General features: G+C 42.4%; 1 protein-coding gene across 1 annotated transcript in view; it reads left to right on the forward strand.

Moving 5' to 3' along the window:
• The window catches only part of LOC119741141 (beta-1,4-glucuronyltransferase 1-like), a 55,696-nt gene that overhangs the window by 26,043 nt on the left and 7,454 nt on the right, over positions 1 to 22,199 (forward strand). The window contains exon 3 of the mRNA XM_038216839.1: positions 4,999 to 5,133. Within this exon, the coding sequence (XP_038072767.1) occupies positions 4,999 to 5,133 (135 nt within the window). The remainder of the gene's footprint in view (positions 1 to 4,998; positions 5,134 to 22,199) is intronic.

Consider the following 22,199-nt stretch of genomic DNA (forward strand, 5'->3'; position numbering starts at 1 on the left):
ATTCATGCGCTACTGAAGTCATATAAGCCTGTGTAATAATACCATGGTATATAGGAAACTTACAAGTCTACAGTGCTTGATCATGGTCCATGCACTGTACTGCCTTAATGCGTTGTATCATCAGCAACAATTTAGTACCAGTCACTCACTTCAGTTCAACTTGATGACTATACCATTAGGCCCTCAAAAAAAAAAATGTGTTGCCCTCATCCGACCAACCCAAAAATCTGGAAATCTCCTGTGTTTTTTTTTTCCCACTTGAAAAAAATTAAATAACTTTAACCCTACCGTAACTGCCATAATTTTGCACACATACCTAAATTGTAGTACAATTCAAATTTACCGTATTTTGTACGTGTAACTGAGGCTGAAGCCTGGGGCAGTATGTATGATGTAAACATACATGTACACGTACCAGTAGAACTTTGCACTGTACCACATTGTATATCATGCATACACGCAAACACGCACATATATCAGTATAGTTGGCGCATGCAGTACATGTAGCCTAAATGTTTTGTGTACTGTGGTAGAGGGGAACTGGAAACGGAATGGGATTGGGAATAGAAGAAAGGGTACCGGTAGACATATCCGCTCCGTTCACAAGTACCCCCTCACAGGCAAAGAAAGTACAGTTGGGGGTGACCGACCGACGCCATTTTGCCTGACTGCAATTTTGCCGCGATGCGGGGCCGTACGGACCACTGCGTGTTCATAGTACAAATCCCCTGGTGTACCGGTACATGCGTCACACACAAGGAACGGTGCGTGTCAACCAGCTAAATGTCCCGCCCATGGGACGTCGTTGCTAGGTAAAAGGGCGCCCTCTTGTGTTGGGGCACGGAGCCCATAATGTGCACTATGTATACCCCCCTTTCCAGCCCCCACCCCCCAAAAATCCCCAACCGAACCACCCTCCTGATATTTTTGTATGTGAGGGCAACACAACAATTTTTAATTTGTGGCCGCACTGAAGTGTAATATTTCAGATGACCTTGGCTGGCTTGCAATTTGCCAGGGAATTAGACAGACCATCAGCCAGGTATTGAGCATCATTAAAAAGGGATTACAGCCCATCTGGTGGTTTATGATTCCTGATTCATGACACCTATTAACTGTACTGGTAGTGCCAGTACAAATATGTCTGTCTATTGCACTGTTGACAAAAATAAACGTGTATTACCGGTAATTTATTACAAGTTTCCTAAACAAATTATTTGTATTGGGACTTTAAATGGCAACAAAGTTGATGGAGTTTCGGGATGAATTTGGTTTGGAAATTCTTTAAAAAAGGTTCTTTTACAAAAGTTAATGAAGTACCGGTACCAAAGCTTGGGTTGTTACTCCACCGCAACCCCACCACCATTAAAACATATAATTAATTAAACAAATTAATCCTCCTGCTGTTAAAACAGTCACAGACAGTCAACAAAAAAATCAATCCTCTTCTTCCCCTGCCATACCTTTTATACAGGCTAGCCAACAACAGTCAGATCACACACACGTAGGTCAAGAAAGCAAGCTAGTCAAATTCAATCAACAAACGCAGGCAAATTGTGGACACATCTGGCTTATCTATCACACACAGTCAAAGCATACATGTAGGCCTAGTTGTATCAAGTTACAAAAACAGTCACAGCCAGTCAATCCTGCTTTGTGTAGGCTGGGAACTCTTAAAACTGTTGAAATCAGTCACTTAATTGATTTTGACTGAAAGGACAACTTGGCACAGGATGTATGTTTGCATAGGAGGGTTAAACCAAAAAAAAGAAGAAGAAAAAAAAACACTACAAGTTACAAGCTTATCTACACGTACATTCCTGGGCGTTGGTCTCCCTCTTTAGTTTCCTTTCTCAATGCTCTCACAAAGAATAATCTTGGCATTTGATCTTAATTCGTAAAAAGGATATCACTGCACTTGAAACAAAAGTAACTACAGACTGAATCTGTCATGAAATCAAGGCAGTTTGTCCAATATCAAGTGTCCGTTTAATAAAATCCAGGCCCAAGGATTTACCATAAATGAAGAAGCTAGCCAATAAAGTCCGAGCAGTGTCACCTGTTGTCGATGGCAGCAGGTGTAAGAATCATCCCGCTAACTTAAACCACAGGTGGATTCCAATTTGCTAGGGGGCATGCAAGGTCTCCTGCAGAGTTCTTAAATGTGCTTGAATTTTGAGGGCTCTAGCACCATGTGTTTAGAGAATTTGTATTGCTGATTAATTTGTAATGCATCGAACCCGTGTAAATATATGTGTGTGGTGATGGAAGGCGGCTTAAAGGGAATATACAACATTTGCAAACATCGAAAAATAAAACTACCCAGTTTTTGCGAAATACCTTAATAGGATGTTGGTAAATGACAGTCTAAAGCATCCTGTAAAATTATGGCACCTGGTATACTGTCATTTTCAAGAAAAGTGGTATTTTTGTATCAATTTCCAACGCTGATCGGCCGATCAGTGTTGGAAAAAACTGGCTTTTTTTTTCAAATACTGGCCCCCATTGGCCATCGCACTTGTTTGCAATCGATTACACACCTATGAACGAGTACAAGCCAGCTAGACTGGTTCCCTGACCTTACAATTCCCCAATATATGTAAACTGCTCTGTTTCTTCTTAAATGGAGTCAGGGAACCAGACTACAGGAAAATGATTGTTTTTCTTGGTTTTTATAGCATTTTCGAACCCAAAACCTCAAAAAAGTCAGTGTAACTATATTTGCTATATATTTCCAACCCCCCCAATTCCATCCATTTCTGAAAATTACAGCAAAAGCAAATGATGTATATTCCCTTTAATTTGTAATACATCGAACCCATGTATTTGTGTGTAGTGATGGAAGGCGGCTTAACAAAGCAAAATTCTTGTGCAAAACATTGTTAATTAGAGGAAGAAATGAATAACGTGGACACTTAGGCCTTTGTGAGCAGTGATGGGCTAGTAAAATATTGTTCACATTGTTTTTTGTTACAGCATTTTTGTACATACTGGTAGGGCCTATGTGTTTTTTTTTTCTGTTTATGAATTAAATGCATATTCCCCCATGTATTTGACATGTACATGTACATGTACATATACGCAAAACCATGGCCTAACTGACTTTGTCCTCGGGGCTACAACTAAAGGCTGATCCCCCTCTTCCAAATACCGGTACCACCCAAAACATTCTAAAACAGTAGAGAAAAAAACCCATACGAGTTCAGGTACAATACTGTACACAAGAAGTACCCTTTAATTTAGCCCAATAGCACGAGATTCAATCAAATTTCAAAGAGTTTATGAATTTTTTTTTTTGCTAGCCCGGATATCGGTGACTGAACGTCCTTCCTTACTCTGTGGTTTAAGCCACTCCTAACTGAAATGGGAACGCCGCTGCTAATCCCGGGCAGATGCACGCCACCCCATTGGCAAGTCCGCAAAGCCTTTGTCTGCAGCTGAAATTTCAGCGCAATAACAGCCAGGGGGCTTCGGGTGTAGATATAAGGAGAGGTTTTTTTCCCCTTCTTCTTCTCCTCTTGCAAACCAACACGCTGCTTGACAGTTGTACTGCATTGCACTTGTATTTGTTTTTCATCTTCCTAATGTTATTTCTTGTAGCCACACCGCTTTGATGGGGGGGGGGGGGACATTTCGTTTGAGTATTTTCAGTTCAAATAATATGATGGAACAGTTTGTTTATAGTTTGCAAGATTTTACAAATGAGAAAAAATGGAAGAAGCATGTGTTGTCAATTAAATTTGTAAATTGTAAGGATACATGGAAAATCTATTTATGCAAGCATTTCAATTTGTAATTTCAATTTAATGCGTTCCCCATGTTATTTTTGAGTTTCAATTATAAAAATAGATAAATTTGTTCTATTGCTACATGTATTTCCCTACCGGTAGCAATATAAAAGTTATTCACTTTTGGATGTGAAAATCGAACAGAAAATCCTTCGACTTTTAGTTATTGAAATATTTCTTTACAATATTCAAATTATTAGCTGCCAGACAGTGACTCCTTTGTATCCCTTGTGATGTCATTAATTTTGTATAAATTGTTCTGTTTTGCAGTTTTAATAAATTAATGCTTTTAAACTATTGCCCTTTTCTTAATTAAAATACAATACAATACAAAAACAATACAATATTTTATTTCATCACAATTAAAATACTTTAAAAGTGAAATTCTTCTTCCCAATGTGCACATAAAAACAATTTACATATATTTAGACACTTAAAGATTTACATTATAAGTCGAAAACTTCAGTTTATGAAAAGTTAATAAGTATAAAACCACCAGCAAAAAATCCCTACTTTAACCCTAACCCCCTAGGCTCTTGCACTAGAAAGTATACCAAACCTAACAAATTTCAACAGCTGCATACAGGTCTGTAAGCACTGGTACCAAAACTGCCAAACTCCAACAGGCCTTGTTCGGGGAACAGTACTAAACCTGCCAAACTCCAACTGTTGGTGTTTGATTGACTTGGTATGGATGGGCCTATGCATTGTCGAGTGATTGGATAGGGATGGTACCAAACCTAACAAAATAAAGCAATATATTTGACCAGGAACTGTACTGGGGACCGTGGGTGAGCGTACCCACGAAGAAATGCCTGTGAACTCCCATGTACATGCACATTTGACCACAAACTGTGCTGAGGACCATGGGTGAGCATACCCACGAAGAAATGCCAGTGAACTCCCTCAAACTCCAACGTGTTCACAAATCTCATGCCCTTCTGCCCCGAACCTCACAAAATTCAACAGGGTCTCCCTGGGCCTTTGGTACCCAGTCAATCAAAGTCCAACACCAGCTGGCCAGTGTTCGGTACCAACCCTGCCAAAATCAAGCAAAACCCGCTGTTGGAGCTTGATGGGCTCAGGGTTGTTAGGGTTAAAAAAAGAGAAGCTTGAAAACAAAAAGCTATATTGTTATAAAAAGTATTCAAATCACTTGAGTGATCGAGGATATTCATTGCTATTTTGTCCATTGTGTTTGATTTTCCAGGGAACTCCTGGTGCAGTGAACATTGCCTATACTGTAGAATGGAAGCCAATGTGGGAACCGTTCTACATCGGTCACAGGGACGTGCCACTCTACGATGAACGATTCAAGCAGTACGGATTCAATCGCATCAGTCAGGTGAGTGGTAGACCCTGCACTGAATGTAGTCAATGACATGTTTCGAACAATACTGTTCCAACGTCATTGGATACCAGATGGGTAGAAACGGAATTTAAAGAGGTAGCCGATGATGTTTTGTGCACTCCTGATGGAGTTTAGTCTTCCAGTCCGAATGTTAACGTTGTAAAGAATTTTAAGATATCGTAAGATATTTTAAGGATACCGAGTAATGACTGTGGTGAAAAAGTGGCTCCTCCATTTCGAAACATTCAAACAAGCACTAGCAGTAGATGACTTTTCTGGTAAGTTTTTTTTTAGAAATAAATGAATTACCAGATGATGACAAAAAGGCCAGAAATCTGATACTACAAGCTGATCAGAATTTTGTTAAAGATGGTTTATTACATGCACACGTATTTTGGCATACTCGGTCAAATTGGCACATGCCAGAACGGAATGTCAATTGTACTTCACTGTAGCGGACGTTGTGTGTTATTTACTTTTTCTTATTATTTTTGTCTTTAATTAATAGCATTTAATCATCTTTAGGTTTAGAAAATATTTTTATCCTCATTATTTAGCTTAGACCATGTACATGTACAATTTAGATGTACAATTTAGTGTAAGATCCCTTGACCACAGTCCCCGATCCCTGTACGACCTTGTTTTGCCCAACTCTGCCAGGCCTGGGTGGCGGTTCCCATAGCAACCTCTCCCAACTCCAGACCAAAACATTCCCTAAGGCGCCATAATTCACCCTGTTAGGACACTGTCTGTACATTGACCATAGTTTTAGCCCATTTTCCCATCATTCTGTTGCTAGTGTCCAAACCTACAACACCTGCTTTTATACACCGTTAGTTTTATACATAGTTAGTTTTCACACCGTTAGACACACCGTTAGACACCCAATTTTGGCAACACCCCCAGCGTAGTAAGTACATAGTTTTTCTTCATTTATCTTATAGTTTAATTATTACTTGTTTAATATCTAATTGTTTATTTCCTTTTTGTGTACCCAATTTACTTTACTCTACCATTTATATTAGTTTATAATTCCCCTTTATATTTTGTTGTTTTTCAGCAAAACCTTCCTTACTTCCGAATCATTCCTACCGTATTTCCATCCTACATGTACATCAGAACATCAAACTTCATTTCTGCAATTGATTGTGAACTGTAAATAAAGAGAGCAGGAAGCGTATATTGTACTATGGGACAAAATTCTTCACAACCATATAACGCAAGTCTATAGCTGTAATCGGCTATATTAGTTTTGTACGTTCTCTGGAATTTCTATGAGACTTTCCCGTTATGGATAACATCAATAATGAGAACGATGGCGTTGGAGAACCCACAGTGGATCATGAGGGATTCCACAGTATCAATGTCGGTGATATCATGAACGATGGCGTTGGAGAACCTACCGAAGAACATGGGGGAGTCGACGATATCAATGTCGGTGACTCTGCCAGCCAGCATGGCTACCATTTACACCAACTCTTCCATGCCAGATCAACTACTTCATCAGTGAAGTCATCGACCTCCAGTGCCCACATCAAAGCCAAGGCAGAAAAGGCTGCACTTGAGGCAGAGGCCAAGGCCATGGAGGAGCAGAATGCCCTTGAACTTGAAACTCTTCAAGTTCAAATCGAAACCCAGCAGCGCCATCTCAAATTGGAGCAGAGAAGACGAGAAATTGAGCTGAAGGTGAAATATGCCAGAGCCGATGCTCTTGCAAGGACATATGCTGAAGCTGAGGAGGCAAATTCAGAAGTGTGCTTCAAAACAAACCCTACACCCCAACCTACACCGAAGCGCCCTCTGGAACATGAGCATACCCCATTGCAGTCTCCACAGCCCAGTTATGTACCAACACCATTCACCATTCCCACACCCGCTGCTGCTCCATCAAACCAATTGCAACCCGACACAGGATACCTACTACACGAACTGATCAGAGACACGCGCGTTCATCAGCAATCCCTGGTGGAGGCACTTCAACTTCCCAAGGCGGAACTCACAACATTCGATGGCGATCCACTTAAGTACTGGACATTCATCCGTGAGTTCCAGAACACCGTTGCAAGGGAGACAGTAAGTGACGGTGCCAAATTGACACGTCTGCTCCAGTACTGCACCGGAAGGGCAAGGCAACTTCTCCGGTGCTGCACCGTGAAGGAACCCTCAGAGGGTTATACTCTCGCGCTCCGTCTCCTCAAGGAGAGATACGGCGATGAGCACACCATATCACAATCATGGATTGACAAGGTGACAATGAGGCCCAATGTCACAGACAACCAATCGCTGCAAGATCTCGCAGATGATTTGCGATGCTGTCGTGAGACACTCGACACCATGGGGTACCTCAACGAATTAAACAACAGAAGCAGCCTACTCCTCATCGTTGACAAGCTACCATACCACCTGAAAACCAGATGGCTACGAGAGGTACACAAAATAAAGCGCACCAAATCTAGACCCCCAAATATTGATGACGTCACGCATTTTGTGACAACGGCAGCCGAGGAGGTTCGTGACCCAGTCTTTGGCAAAATCATCCAGAGAGGATCAATCAGAGGAGACACCAAGCCAAAGGTTAACAAGCCAAGTGACCGACGGACGAATTTTGGCGTCCAAACCACATCTGCAGTGACAAACCCTTATGACAAGCCCAAACCGAAGACAACCTCACCCCCTCTTGATCCCTGCCCCAGTTGCGGACAAAACCACCACCTCAACCAATGCAACACATTCAAGTCACTCAGAGTTAAGGACCGGCTTGCCTTTGTGCAGGGCAAGAGACTCTGTGTCAACTGCTACAAGCCTGGACATTTGGGTAAGGACTGCCCACGACCCTTTGTGTGCTCAATCCAAGGATGCGGCAAAAAGCACAACAAGTACCTGCACCTCCCACGCCCGCAAAACGACCCACGTTCCTCAGGGGCCACCGACAATGGCCAATCTACAACAGGTGGGTCTTCAAGCTCATCCCAAGCTCAACCCGCAGACAATCCCATAATTGTCTGTAACTCCACTGGGGTCGGCGCTGGAAAGATTGCACTACCCATTGTTCCCGTTAAGGTCAGAGTTCGCGGGGAACAGCAGTTTGTGAAAACCTATGCTCTCTTAGATACCGGTTCCACGCAGAGCTTCTGCTCAGAGGATTTGACACGACGCCTAGGCATCTACGGCAAGGAGGACACCATCAGACTCACTACACTTGACCAGAAAGAAGTTCAAGTACACACCAGTGTCGTCCACCTCGAGGTGGCCGACCTTGATGACACACACCTATTTTCGTTGTCTGATGTTCTTACGAGGCCCCAGCTAAACGTCGGCCTCGACAGTCTTGCCGTTCAAGAAGACCTAAGCCTCTGGCCACACCTCAGTGATTTACCGATACCAGATGTCAACATTGACGATGTACACCTTCTTATTGGACAAGACGTCCCAGACATAATGATACCTAGTGAGGTTCGCGCTGGCTCAAAAGGCGAACCTTATGCTACCAAGACCGCTTTGGGATGGACCCTAAATGGTCCAGTAACACACCAGAAGAGGCCCAAGTCTTCATCCTCCTACTTCGTCAAACCAGACATGGATCTTCAACGCCAGGTTGAAAGATTTTGGAGGATTGATGACGTGCAAACTGTGGGCAGTGACAACGAGACGATGTCTGTCATCCAAAAGAAAGTTCTTTCGATTTGGGAGAACTCACTGCACCGTGACGGAGTTAACTACACCATGGACATTCCATTCAAGGAAAGACCACCGCATTTGCCCAATGACAGGTTGATGGCAGAACACCGACTTAAATTGTTGGGTAAGCGTCTTTCCAAGGACCCCTCACTCAAGGAGAAGTACACCAGCGGCATCCATGATCTCCTTCAGAAGGGATATGCAGAGCCAGTTCCTGCGGAGGACATTGATCGAAGAGATGGCTGTGTCTGGTATCTCCCACATCATCCTGTGATCAACCCGCGTAAACCAGACAAGGTTCGCATCGTATATGACTGCGCCGCCCGGTACCAAGGTACCTCACTCAATGACACCGTCTATCAAGGACCTGACCTGACGAACAAGCTGATCGGAGTTCTTCTGCGTTTCAGACAAGAACGCATAGCTCTCATGGCCGACATTGAAGGCATGTTTCATCAGGTTCGTGTGTCCATGGCTGACCGAGACGCCCTTCGTTTCCTTTGGTGGAAGGGAGACGATATTGAGTCCCAACCACTGATGTACCGGATGACAGCTCACTTATTCGGAGGAGTTTGGAGTCCAAGTTGTGCTAACTTCACCTTGAAGCGTGTAGCACAAGATTACCATGAGTTGTACGACACCGCCACCATTGAGACCATAGATCAAAACTTCTATGTTGACGACTGCCTCAAATCCGTTTCTTCCGAAGATGAAGCCACTCGGCTAGTCAGTCAGTTACGTGAGTTGCTAGCCCGTGGAGGATTCCGACTGACCAAGTGGTTAAGTAACTCTCGCGCCGTGTTGAAGTCACTACCCCAGGCCGAGTGTGCAAAGGCTGTCACGTCCATGGACCTAGATAAGGAACTACTTCCATCAGAGCGAGCATTGGGAGTACTTTGGAAGATCGAGACAGACACCTTTGGATTTGACACCAACCTAAAAGAGAAACCCGATACCCGAAGAGGATTGCTGAGCGTCACAAGCTCAATATACGACCCACTTGGATTTGTCAGCCCCTTCGTCCTAAAAGCAAAGATGATCTTCCAGACACTCTGCCGCCTCAAGATAGGGTGGGACGAGCCTATTCCCAGCACCATTCTCGAGCAGTGGAAACGGTGGTTAACAGATCTGCCGTTGATAGAAGGAATGAAGGTACCAAGATGTGTTAAACCTGTCCACAGTGAAGCCATTGTCAAGGCACAGTTACATCATTTCGCAGATGCGTCCGAACGAGGTTATGGTGCCGTCAGCTACCTACGTCTTACTGACACCGACGGTTGTAATCACTGTTCGTTCGTGATGGCTAAAGCTAAACTTGCACCGCTTAAGACGACTACTATACCTAGACTGGAGCTGGCCGCGGCAGTCGTATCTGTGAAGCTTGACAGAATGATCAAACTCCATATGCAATTACAATTTGCAGAGTCCATCTTCTGGTCTGATAGTATGATTGTCCTCCAATACCTCAGCAACGAAGATAAGCAGTTCCAGACCTATGTCGCCAATCGAATCACCATGATCCAAGATCAATCCTCTCCAAACCAGTGGAGACATGTTGATTCTGCCTCAAATCCAGCAGATGACGTATCAAGGGGATTGACGGCCCAACAGCTCATCGACTGTGAACGCTGGTTGAATGGTCCAGCCTTTCTACTGAAAGAGGAAGATGCCTGGCCAGTTCAACCAGACTTCAAGTCCCTTCAGCTGCAAGAAGACGCTGAGGTTAAGAAGGAACCACTGGTATACGCGACCAATACCAACACCACACCAATGTCCGATCCTATGGATGACTTGATTGGCCGCTACTCATCCTGGTACGCTCTGAAGAGAGCAGTGGCTTGGGTCCTCCGTGTGAAACAGTTGTTGCGCATGAGAGCTCTCAAGCTGACTGACACAACCACCCTAGCTGGCAAGTCTCTGTCAGTAAAGGAACTCCAAGATGCCGAAGCTGCAATTGTCCGCCACACTCAGCACACTGCGTTCAACGAGGAGCACCTGAAGTCAATTCGCCTTCAAAGGTTGTCCCCCATAACCTCGAACAGCGGTATCTTATGTGTCGGTGGACGCCTGACGAATGCCAACATACCACACCAAGCTAAACACCCGTGGATCATGCCAAATAAACACCGAGTGACCGAGCTCATCATTCAGCAATACCATCATCAGTATGGACATTCTGGTGGCGAAAGGATCCTCGCTGAGTTACGCCAGAAGTACTGGATCGTAAAGGGGCGCATAGCCGTTAAGCGCGTTCTTCGTCACTGCCTAGAATGCAAGAAGAGGAAGGCAACCCCTGAAACCCAAGTGATGGCGGACCTGCCCAAGGATCGAGTAACCCATGGAGCAGCACCATTCAGCACCGTAGGTGTTGATTTCTTTGGCCCTTTCATGGTGAAGAGAGCCCGCAGTGAGTTGAAGCGATATGGTTGCTTATTCACTTGCCTCACCACTAGAGCCATCCACATAGAGGTCTGCCAGAGCCTAGAGACGGATTCCTTCATTAACGCACTCCAGCGTTTTATAAGTCGCCGGGGACAGCCAGCCCAAATCCGCTCGGATAATGGGACCAACTTCGTAGGAGCTCAACGCGAACTTCGTCGTGCTCTACAAGACTGGAACCAGCACCAAATAGAGAACTACCTGCACCAGCGAGAAGTCCAATGGATTTTTAATCCGCCAGCCGCTTCACACATGGGTGGAGTTTGGGAACGACAAATAAGGACCATTCGCTCTATTCTAGGAAGTCTCCTTCACCAGCAACTGACTGATGACGAAGGACTAAACACTCTGATGTGTATTGTTGAGGGAATAGTAAACGGACGTCCCATCACAAAGCTTTCAGATGATCCCCAAGATGCCTCACCTCTCACACCCAACCACCTGTTACTCCTTCGATCTGGTCAGACCCTACCACCTGGACACTTCGATACCAAGGATCTCTATAAGAGACGCTGGCGCCAGGTCCAGTACCTCGCTGATGTCTTCTGGACCCGATGGTTGAAGGAATACCTCCCATCACTGCAGCACCGCCAGAAATGGCTACATCCCCAAAGAAATCTTCAGGTTGGAGACCTTGTTTTGATCCGTCACGAGAGCACCCCACGCAGCAAGTGGCCTTTGGGTCTTATTGTGGCCACGCACCCAGGGAAAGATGGATATGTCCGCTCCGTGCGAGTCAAAACCCAAGCCGGAGTGTATGTTAGACCGACTGACAAGATCTGTCTTCTTGAAGCCGAGTTGACACCACCAACTGCGACGACTGATACCAGCCAGGATGAGAATGATAATGATTAACACTTAGTTATTAGTGAAGCTATTCAGCTTAAGTTTCCTTACATTTTAGGAACTAGTCTTCTTCATCTTAACCTGCTTAGTATTTTATAGAGAGATTTAGAGCACAACTGTCCTTGACTTTCGTGGATGACACAATCAGATATGTCATCGGGGTCGGTGTAGCGGACGTTGTGTGTTATTTACTTTTTCTTATTATTTTTGTCTTTAATTAATAGCATTTAATCATCTTTAGGTTTAGAAAATATTTTTATCCTCATTATTTAGCTTAGACCATGTACATGTACAATTTAGATGTACAATTTAGTGTAAGATCCCTTGACCACAGTCCCCGATCCCTGTACGACCTTGTTTTGCCCAACTCTGCCAGGCCTGGGTGGCGGTTCCCATAGCAACCTCTCCCAACTCCAGACCAAAACATTCCCTAAGGCGCCATAATTCACCCTGTTAGGACACTGTCTGTACATTGACCATAGTTTTAGCCCATTTTCCCATCATTCTGTTGCTAGTGTCCAAACCTACAACACCTGCTTTTATACACCGTTAGTTTTATACATAGTTAGTTTTCACACCGTTAGACACACCGTTAGACACCCAATTTTGGCAACACCCCCAGCGTAGTAAGTACATAGTTTTTCTTCATTTATCTTATAGTTTAATTATTACTTGTTTAATATCTAATTGTTTATTTCCTTTTTGTGTACCCAATTTACTTTACTCTACCATTTATATTAGTTTATAATTCCCCTTTATATTTTGTTGTTTTTCAGCAAAACCTTCCTTACTTCCGAATCATTCCTACCGTATTTCCATCCTACATGTACATCAGAACATCAAACTTCATTTCTGCAATTGATTGTGAACTGTAAATAAAGAGAGCAGGAAGCGTATATTGTACTATGGGACAAAATTCTTCACAACCATATAACGCAAGTCTATAGCTGTAATCGGCTATATTCACTGTTTGTTGTCATTTTCAGGTATCCTTGTCGTGTGTGACTGCCCCGGGCGGCTTCTACTTTAAACACAAATAGTTTTATGACGCAAATAGCTTGTGTATTTTTTATTGACATGAATATATTTTTAGCAGTGTTGATGGGCTCCTTATTTTTGATTTCCGGAACTCTCAATATTCCATTAAATTTTATTTCAGCAGTAAAAAAAAACGTATAAAATTAATATATATATTTTTTTTTAAAGAACGCGCGAATTGAAAGTGGCTCTTAAAGGTTTGTTAACCAAAACAGAATTTAAAACAGAATTTTAAAATTCATCACAAGCTTTGTACAGTGTGCTTGTACCTAATTGATAATTTTTTTTGGAACTGTATTAGGCTTGATTTTGAATTAAAATTGTGCACAGGCAAAGGTACATAGGTACCGGTAGGCCTACATGTACATCTCAAAAAGTAACCATTTTCACAAAATGATGAAACGAGTGTTTTAAGGGATAGATGATTTGTCACTTTGCACAACCAGTGAAGAACACCACACATGACGTTCCCCGATATTTTTTAAATGTCCTATAATTAAATTATTCCACAACTAATTATTTACTTAACCAATGCAGAGCAGCATACTGTAACTCAACAGAAAAATCATGCTTAATTTGTTTACATACCGTACCGTACCTACATGTACAGTGTGTATCAATAAGAAGCAGTCAATCCATAAATATTAAAAATACTAGCACTCTCTTTTTGCAAAACTATTAGTCTGAAGGTATCGTAAATACTCTACACCATGTGTACACAGTGGTCTTTATCCCATCTTATTTGGACACCCCAGTCCAGAGACACAGCTAATTAAATGAAAGGACTTGAATTCCAAGTTGGGCCACTTTTCAGATTATCTGGTATCTAATGAAAAGCATCGTACAAAATGAAGTATTGTAGTTAAAGCAGTGCTCACCGGGAATTATTCTGGCTGAATTTTCGGCCCCACTGAAAGGCATATCGGATACCAGAGAATCTGAATAGTGGCCCAAACAGATTTTGACAGTCTTTACAAACTTTGCCGTAACCTTTAAATAAAAGGTCAAATTTAAAGAACAAAAATCCTGTCAAGGGTAAAGAAACATAATTTTATCATCTCATGGTAATTTTTTTTTACCCATAAAATGCTCTAGTCTAATGAAAGGCGTCCACATACCAAGAAGGTGTTTGAATGCCTTTCATTAAATACCAGAGAATCTGAAAAGTGGCCCAAACGGATTTTGACAGTCTTTACAAGCTTTGCCGTAACTTTTAAACAAAAGCTCCAAATCGCACAGAACAAAAATCCTGTCAAGGGTAAAGAAATAGTCTGTCATCTCATGTGGTAAATTGTTAACCCCCAAAAAACAATTTAGTTTCCTCAGAAAGTTTCCTCCAAAAACGATGTTGTTTGACTGCTACACTATGTTTGGAGACATGCTGTACAAGGAACACATGCACCAGTAGTTTCTACCTGAGAAAAATACTCCTCGCTAAGCTCTTGCAATTTGTCCTGTAAACCAACGATTATGTGGCCTAAAGATATACTTAAGAAGATTGGGTCCGGCCATCTAGGCACTCTGGAGTGCAATTGGAAGTGAGGCGTATCATGTCTTACTTATAAGCCTACATTTCAAAAACAAATCAATATCTACATCTACAATGTAGGAGAAAAACCCACGTCGTGTGTCGTTGTCAGCAGGCTTGATGATCAGCCACCCGACCCCGCTATCCATGCCGAGGTGGTATTTAATTAAATCAGAATTTCATGCAAAGGCAAAGTAGCGTTAGGACATTAAGCATGCATTCTTGGTTTCGCATCCCTGCCGTTGGAGGAGCAACCTTGAAACGCCTCCGAAGATGTTCCGTCCGACAAGTAAGCCCGGATAATTTTATTCCCGACTTGTCGGAATTAATCTAATAGACCACTCAGCTGCAGAACCGAGCTGTCGCCTCCGTTACACGTCGTAATTAATTTTTTTGTATTATGACTAGAATGCATTTTCCTGAAAACCCAGACAGGAGTAGAGAAAACACGCCATTAATACAAATGTCAGTGGGGATACGTTCCCCTGTCATATTTGCACTTCTGTCTGTCGTTCCCGTAGAAAACCTCAGCTTCCCCAGACTTAGAGCAGCACTTCTCCTCTGCATCCCCCTTTTTTTCTTCCCCCGCGCTCTTCTGTAAGCTTCCCTTAATCTGATAAGTACCCATGTAGCTCCGGCACATGGATGGGGCAATATCTGTAATGTATCCCATAGATATTCATTTCAATTAGCGGGTGAAGCATTGAGTGAGTCTCTTAAAGCTGTGTGGCTTCCGTGGACACCCTCCCCCCCCCCCCCCCCTCTCTTTTTTTTTTTCATTTGGAATGGATTTCGCCTAGGGACTGTCAAGTGGTGTCGATGTACTTTACTGCAATTGGTTTTTCTTCCGCTTTATTTAACCTTTGCTTATTTTTTTGGTGGTCCCGGAGAAATTTCCCGTTGTGAAAACACGTCTTTCCGCCCTTTCAGGAGCGTGATCAATATTTGTTTGATTACCAGGAAAAAAATAATACCGTCTGCGTGTATATTGAATTTTGCCTGATGGTGAACATGGACATGGTCATGAGACATGGGCATGTGCTGTACACATACATGTAATTTTCGTTTTATATTTTTTTTCATGATAGCCTTTCATACACAGTACATGTACACATAGTCTACAATGTACATGTAGTTCGCTTTTTGGCAATCCACTCTTATGTCTTAATTTTTTCTTTTTTTCTAAAAATTGACTAAATAATACATACATTTTTTCATACTCTTTGTAATTCAATTGCAAGTTCATAATTTGCGATACATGTACATGATATTCAAGTACAAAGGTAAATAATTTCTGTTGTGGATTGCAATAACCTCAGCACTTCATGATAAGGCCCTTTACTCTGTGCTGTTCTGCAGATTAATATGTTGTGATCATTGATTGTACGAAAGTAATTATTTTCATGCGTCATGAGTGAAAGGGCCACAGGTGCACGTAATAGACAACATGGTTTAAAAAGCATTACTAAATGCATGAAAAACATGTACAGTGTGTACCGTACGTTCAGTCCTACTGAGCACACGAGAGATGTGTTATCAAGTTTTAGCATTTATATGGAACATAAATGCCGGGTTTGTGATCCATCAGAACGTCTTTTGGGAAAAACAGTCTCTCTTCCACATCTCCATCCACCCCTCAAAAGTCCAAGAAAAAAAATGTTGGGCTTCTAAGTATGCAAATCTTTTAATAGCCATAGGTCTTGCAGTTCACTCTAGTGGGGGCCGGCCACTGGGGGCCTGTTCGTGTAACAAAGATGTAATGTACCCTTCGCTGAGACGAGTTGCCGAATCCCCAAACAGGATCTGGATCTCCTCCTCTCTCTCTCTCTCTGTCTTCTATCCTCCAGGCAAACCGCTTACTATCTGTAGCCGGCCCCAAGATTGGTGTGGTTCCACAAACACGCTGCGGATGTCCACCCCCAGCTTTTCATCCCGTCACGTTCTATACACCCCCCGAAGCTCTTCGTTCGGTTTTCACATCTCTCGCTGGTGTACCCGCGATAATATGCGACCCCCATGCTCTGGTACTCCGGGGCTCAATTCTTCTAATGTTTTTTTTTCTGGGTCCGATCAATCTCTGCCCGACAGTTTCTTTGCCAAACGGCAAAGTTGTAGCTAGCGCACCATGTCTAAATGGACTTTTTTTTCCTGTGATGTACGGTACACGAAGCAGTGTGGGACAGCAATAGCCAGAATACTTTCAGCCTACATCTCGACCCAGTTTTTGTAAATCAAGATCGACATGCATGGATCTGGTTTGACTGATTTGTTAAAATGCAACCCCTCCCCCCTCAACAATCCCACAGTCTTTTTGTCTTCTCTGCTAGGCAAAGCTGCCATAGTAAATTCTATCCTGATGAAGCGGCACGTGCAGTGCAGCAGAAATAATTTCAATTCATTTGGCCATATACTTGTTATCCTGGAGATAATTGTCCCTGACTTTCTCCGTCACTACAGGCTCGTTTAAATACATCAGTACAGGATTGTAAACAACACATTGACCGTGACACTCAAGCTATTGACAGGTTCCAGGACTTTAAGCATGTAGCTGATCCCGAGTGGCCCTGAACACAAATTTGCTCTGTATGGAAAGAGCATTGTGTCTAGAAATGTGAAAAATACATGGAGTTAAAGGAATTCAGTCCAAAAATATGTTTATTTGCACTTGCTGTATCGGTACACACTGAACAGGTACGGTACCTGTGGGCTATCTTACATGTCTTACAGTGTACATTTTTATCAATTCAACTTTTTCATTAACGCCATACAAGTAAAAAAAAACATTATGTAAGAGGATTTATTTATAATAATAACATTTCTACCGCACATTTTCCAACTGAAATTGATCAAATGTGCCTTACATTTTGAAAAATAAAACGTCAAGTTTTAAAATATTAATTTAAAATCCAATTAAAATACAGTGAAACCTACAATTTAACAGTGAGTCGTAAGCAATGTGATGTGTTACATGTAAAATGAACTATTGAAATGATATACATGTAGTAAATTATTGGAAACTGTTGGACGTGTCTGCTTACAAGGACAGTGCATTTGAATGTACATGTACGTACCAAACATCATGTGCCAGTAAAGTGAATATATACATAACATGTATACATGTACACACGAAACCTGTTCAGACAAAAATGATCTATCACAATCGCTTTGAACATGAACTGTCACATGCATTGTCAAGATACCCTGTCATAAAGCCTAGTTTCCATATCGACGTAAGAAACGCAGAGAGCAAGCCAAACAAGACCCAACTTGCAACGCAGACATATATGGAAACATTTCATCCGGAAATGTTACCGACGACCCAGACAGACGCCAACTATCTCACAGACGATCGGCAAAGTTGAACCCGGTGCAACTTAGCCAACAGTTTGGCGCTCTGTCTGCCAGTGTGCATTTAAGCTTAACATCCATATGGAAACTGGGCTTTAGTGTACAAAATTTGACAAGCATGTAGCACATTCAGTTCAGGCAGCAACATTTGGCAAACAGTCAGGAAATATGTGTTTCTGACTGATTTCACCTCTTTGCATTTGTACATTTTGTACAATACAGGGTACATGTAAAGCCCTATAATAATAACAATAATAATAATAATTTGGGAGGCTAATCAGCCTTATTCGCAGCTGGTATGCTGAATTGCGAAGGACGCAGCTACAACGTGGTCGGGCCGCTGGCACGTAAAGGCGCCTATGGCTGCCGGCCACATCCACCCATATATGACCACGGAGCACAGCCTGAGATCGAAAGTGTTTGATTTTTCCGGAGGGAGGAAAACCGGAGGGCCCGGAGAAAAACCCTCGTGGCACAGGAGAGAACCAACGCACAACTCTACTCACATGTGATCCGCGGCCAGGATTCGAACCGTGGTCACCTTGGTGAGAGGCGAGCGCTTTACGCACAAGCCACCCATGCCACCTACACACACTACCGTCTTGCCCTTTTCACACTACCGTCTTGCCTACCCATGTTGAAATCAACATGGGTCCACTAAGCGGAACTGGGTTCCATCGAATGCAAGCCGTTCACCCTTTACACCATACAGTGTGCACTTAGGCCAGCTGTAAATCTGGGATTTTCTACCCGGGCAGAGCCTCTTGAACCAACCCACGGTCCTGACCACTTGCGACCAGGGTTGGATTTTACCCGTGTACATGTATGCAGCTCCAGACATGTGTTGAAGCCATGTTGGATTCTTGCTAGCATGAAAGGGATTCCCGAAATCGCTGTGATATCACACAATCTGTGTGGAACACAGAGATTTGCGATAATGCCATGTAAATGGGTTTTTGATATCTAAGATCCTGCTTCAGTCAAAGTCCCAGGGGCTTCATCATTCAGAGCCCCTGGACAGTCATGTAATGGATGGCACAGACGTTAATAAATTGACTTTTGCATGCAGTCAGAATAAAATCATTTGTCATTGACTTTTGCCTTTGGGCAGGAACCAACTGGACAGTTTGCTCACTTTCTCGATTAAACATGATTTTTTTTTGGTTGTAGCATTTGTACAGAGTGATATATATAAGATGAAATCAATATTCCGTGATCATAAGGTTGCGCATGGTTTTTTCACGGTGTCCTCGAAACGTGTAATATCCACTGAGCTGAAACTTCAACAGGTTAGGCTTTGAGCATTCGTCGTTGGATTTTGAGTGGTGTTATTATTGGAAACGAACAAAATGCATGAAAAGTAAATGATTCTACATGCATAGGCCTATAAAGGAAGCAAACACGTGTGCTTGTGGGCACACTTTCTTAATATTTGACAATATTTGTGAATACTGTACATGTATCCAGTGGGACCTCGATGTCAAATAGTCTACCGTATATTAACCGGCTGAATGAGGATCATGTCCCAAGTGCTGATTCTAGGTATTGTACACGTGAAGGTGCAGTTAAAAAATGTGAACAGGCAACTAGCAGTATTAGGCTAAGTGCTGGCAACGGGCACACGCAAGACCAAAATATGTACAGGTTTTCTTTATTTCTCAAAAAATGTACAACATCCACAGATCCACTGAGCTTACAATGTCAACATGTTAGTCATTATCCACTTTACTCAAAATGTTGAGCAAATTTGTTGCTTCAAAGGGAAAAATATAAAATGCAAAAAGAGCACATTTATGATCTTAGATTTACCTTTAATTGTGTGCCATGATAAATTATGCTTCTTTTTTGCCTTTTTGGGCGGATGAACAATTGTGTCACGTTTTAAACCATGTACGTTCAATAAGGAAGCAAGTATTGCAATCTTTATTAAAATAGTCTGGCACTTTGATGCATGTGAGAAGCATACTCATACAGTATGGCCGTCCTAGATGAACTTGGATTGTCAATGTACGGTAGGACAGAGGCCAAGTTCGGGCAGTGACCATTAGTCGACTAGTGGTTGATTTGTGACCTACATGTACCTTACGCCTGCGCACTAATAGCAACGTGCAAACGTCTCTAGTCATACCCTGGTCAAAATGTCATCGCAAAACTTCTGGATCCTGGCTCCCTGCTGTACGTTATTAATGCATGCGGCTATTGGTTACCAGCGATGCAACCAGCCCCGGTAGGTTGTTCCCAAAATAGTCGACTAGCGTAGTCAACCACCGTCGACTAGATAGAGTTCGGGCTAACTTTAGTCGAACTATGGTTAACGAATGGTCAACAAATAGTTCTTGCGCGAACTTGCCCCAAGTTGCAGGAAGCCTCGAGTGACATTTACATTTGTATGTTATCCATCTCTAACAGGTAAGTTTTGTTGAAAATGATACTGTACTGTATATTGTACACCAAGAGTTTGTCTGCAGTGTACACATAGCAGTCATCACGTCTGTCCTCTAGCTAAGCACACAACGTCTTTTTGCTGACAACCAGTTTGTAATCAACACCCCAAATTGAGAGCGCAAACATCCGCTAATGGCGGGCATAAAATGTCCACTCGAAAATCACAATCACGGGTGTATCAGGTATTTTTTTGTTAAAAGTTTGTCGGACATGGAAGCAATCCATCCTCTCTGGTATTTTATTTCGAGTTGAAGCGTTGCCCGAGATAGGTGTGCAAACTTGTCAAGTGCGCGTCAAGAGCGGCTGAAGCCCGACGCACGTGACGGGATGAATGATTTATGGCAACGTGTATAGGGTCCTATCGGTTACGGCATCACGTGGCAATCATGACTGTCTCTACGTGGTGTCGGTGCCCGTGGTGCCTGTTTACCTTGTTACAAAAGACAAGTTCTAAAGCGTGAAGTCTCCGGGTGTCATCATACATGATGCATGGTGTATCCTGGCATCATCATAGATCTGCATAGTGTGAGATGGTGGATTTTTTCTTTCCTTTTCAAATGCACATGAACATTAATGACAACCAAATGCTGAAAGAAATGCGCATACAAATTCAAGTACGTGCATCTATCTGTCAGTATTAAATATCTAGACACATGAATGCATGCTCATTTTATAAATTAGGAATCAACCCTTTGAAACATTAAAGGGAATATACAACATTTGCAAACATCGAAAAATAAAACTACCAAGTTTTTACGAAATAACTTACTAGGATGTAGGTAAATGACAGTCTCAAGCATCCTGTAAAATTATGGCACCTGGTGTGAAGTCATTTTCAAGAAAATGGTATTTTTGTATGCATTTCCAACGGTGGTCGGCCGACCAGCGTTGGAAAAACCTAACTATTTTTCAACTACTGCTCCAAATTTACCATTTTTTCAGTCCAAATTTTGTTTGCTATTGGTTACATGTTCATGAACGGGTGCAGGCCAGCTAGACTGGTTCCCTTACCTTACAATTTTCTGACATCTAAAAATTGATCCATTTTATCTTTAGTGGAGTCAGGGAACCAGACTACTTACACATTTTTGTTTTTCTTGGTTTTTCAAGCATTTTCGTAACACAAAACTCCAAACATGTCAGTTAAACAATATTTGATCTATTATTCTTACCCCTCAAATAGTTCATTTCTGATAATTGCAGCAAAAGCCAATGATGTATATTCCCTTTAACAACTTTGCAAACCATGACAAATGTTTTGGGTATGCACTTTCCAGCCCCTCCCAAGGGGGGGGGGGATTTAGACGGCATGAGAGCTATAAAATTATGTTTACTTTTCCCATATAACTTGTTTTGTTAACTTTTTTCTTAAATAGAGGCTGGACCATCATGCTTAAAAGTTAAATGGAACGTACACATCTACAGTGCATCTACAGTGTATCGCAAAATTCTAGAAGTGGTTAAGCAAATCACATCAAGATTCTGTTTCCCCCATCTTAAAAACATTGTTAAAGGGAATATACATCATTTGCTTTTGCTGTAATTTTCAGAAATGGATGGAATTGGGGGGGTTGGAAATATATAGCAAATATAGTTACACTGACTTTTTTGAGGTTTTGGGTTCGAAAATGCTATAAAAACCAAGAAAAACAATCATTTCCCTGTAGTCTGGTTCCCTGACTCCATTTAAGAAGAAACAGAGCAGTTTACATACATTTGGGAATTGTAAGGTCAGGGA

Source organism: Patiria miniata, unplaced genomic scaffold, assembly GCF_015706575.1.
Source record: "Patiria miniata isolate m_02_andy unplaced genomic scaffold, ASM1570657v1 HiC_scaffold_5, whole genome shotgun sequence".
Taxonomy (NCBI): Eukaryota; Metazoa; Echinodermata; class Asteroidea; order Valvatida; family Asterinidae; genus Patiria; species Patiria miniata.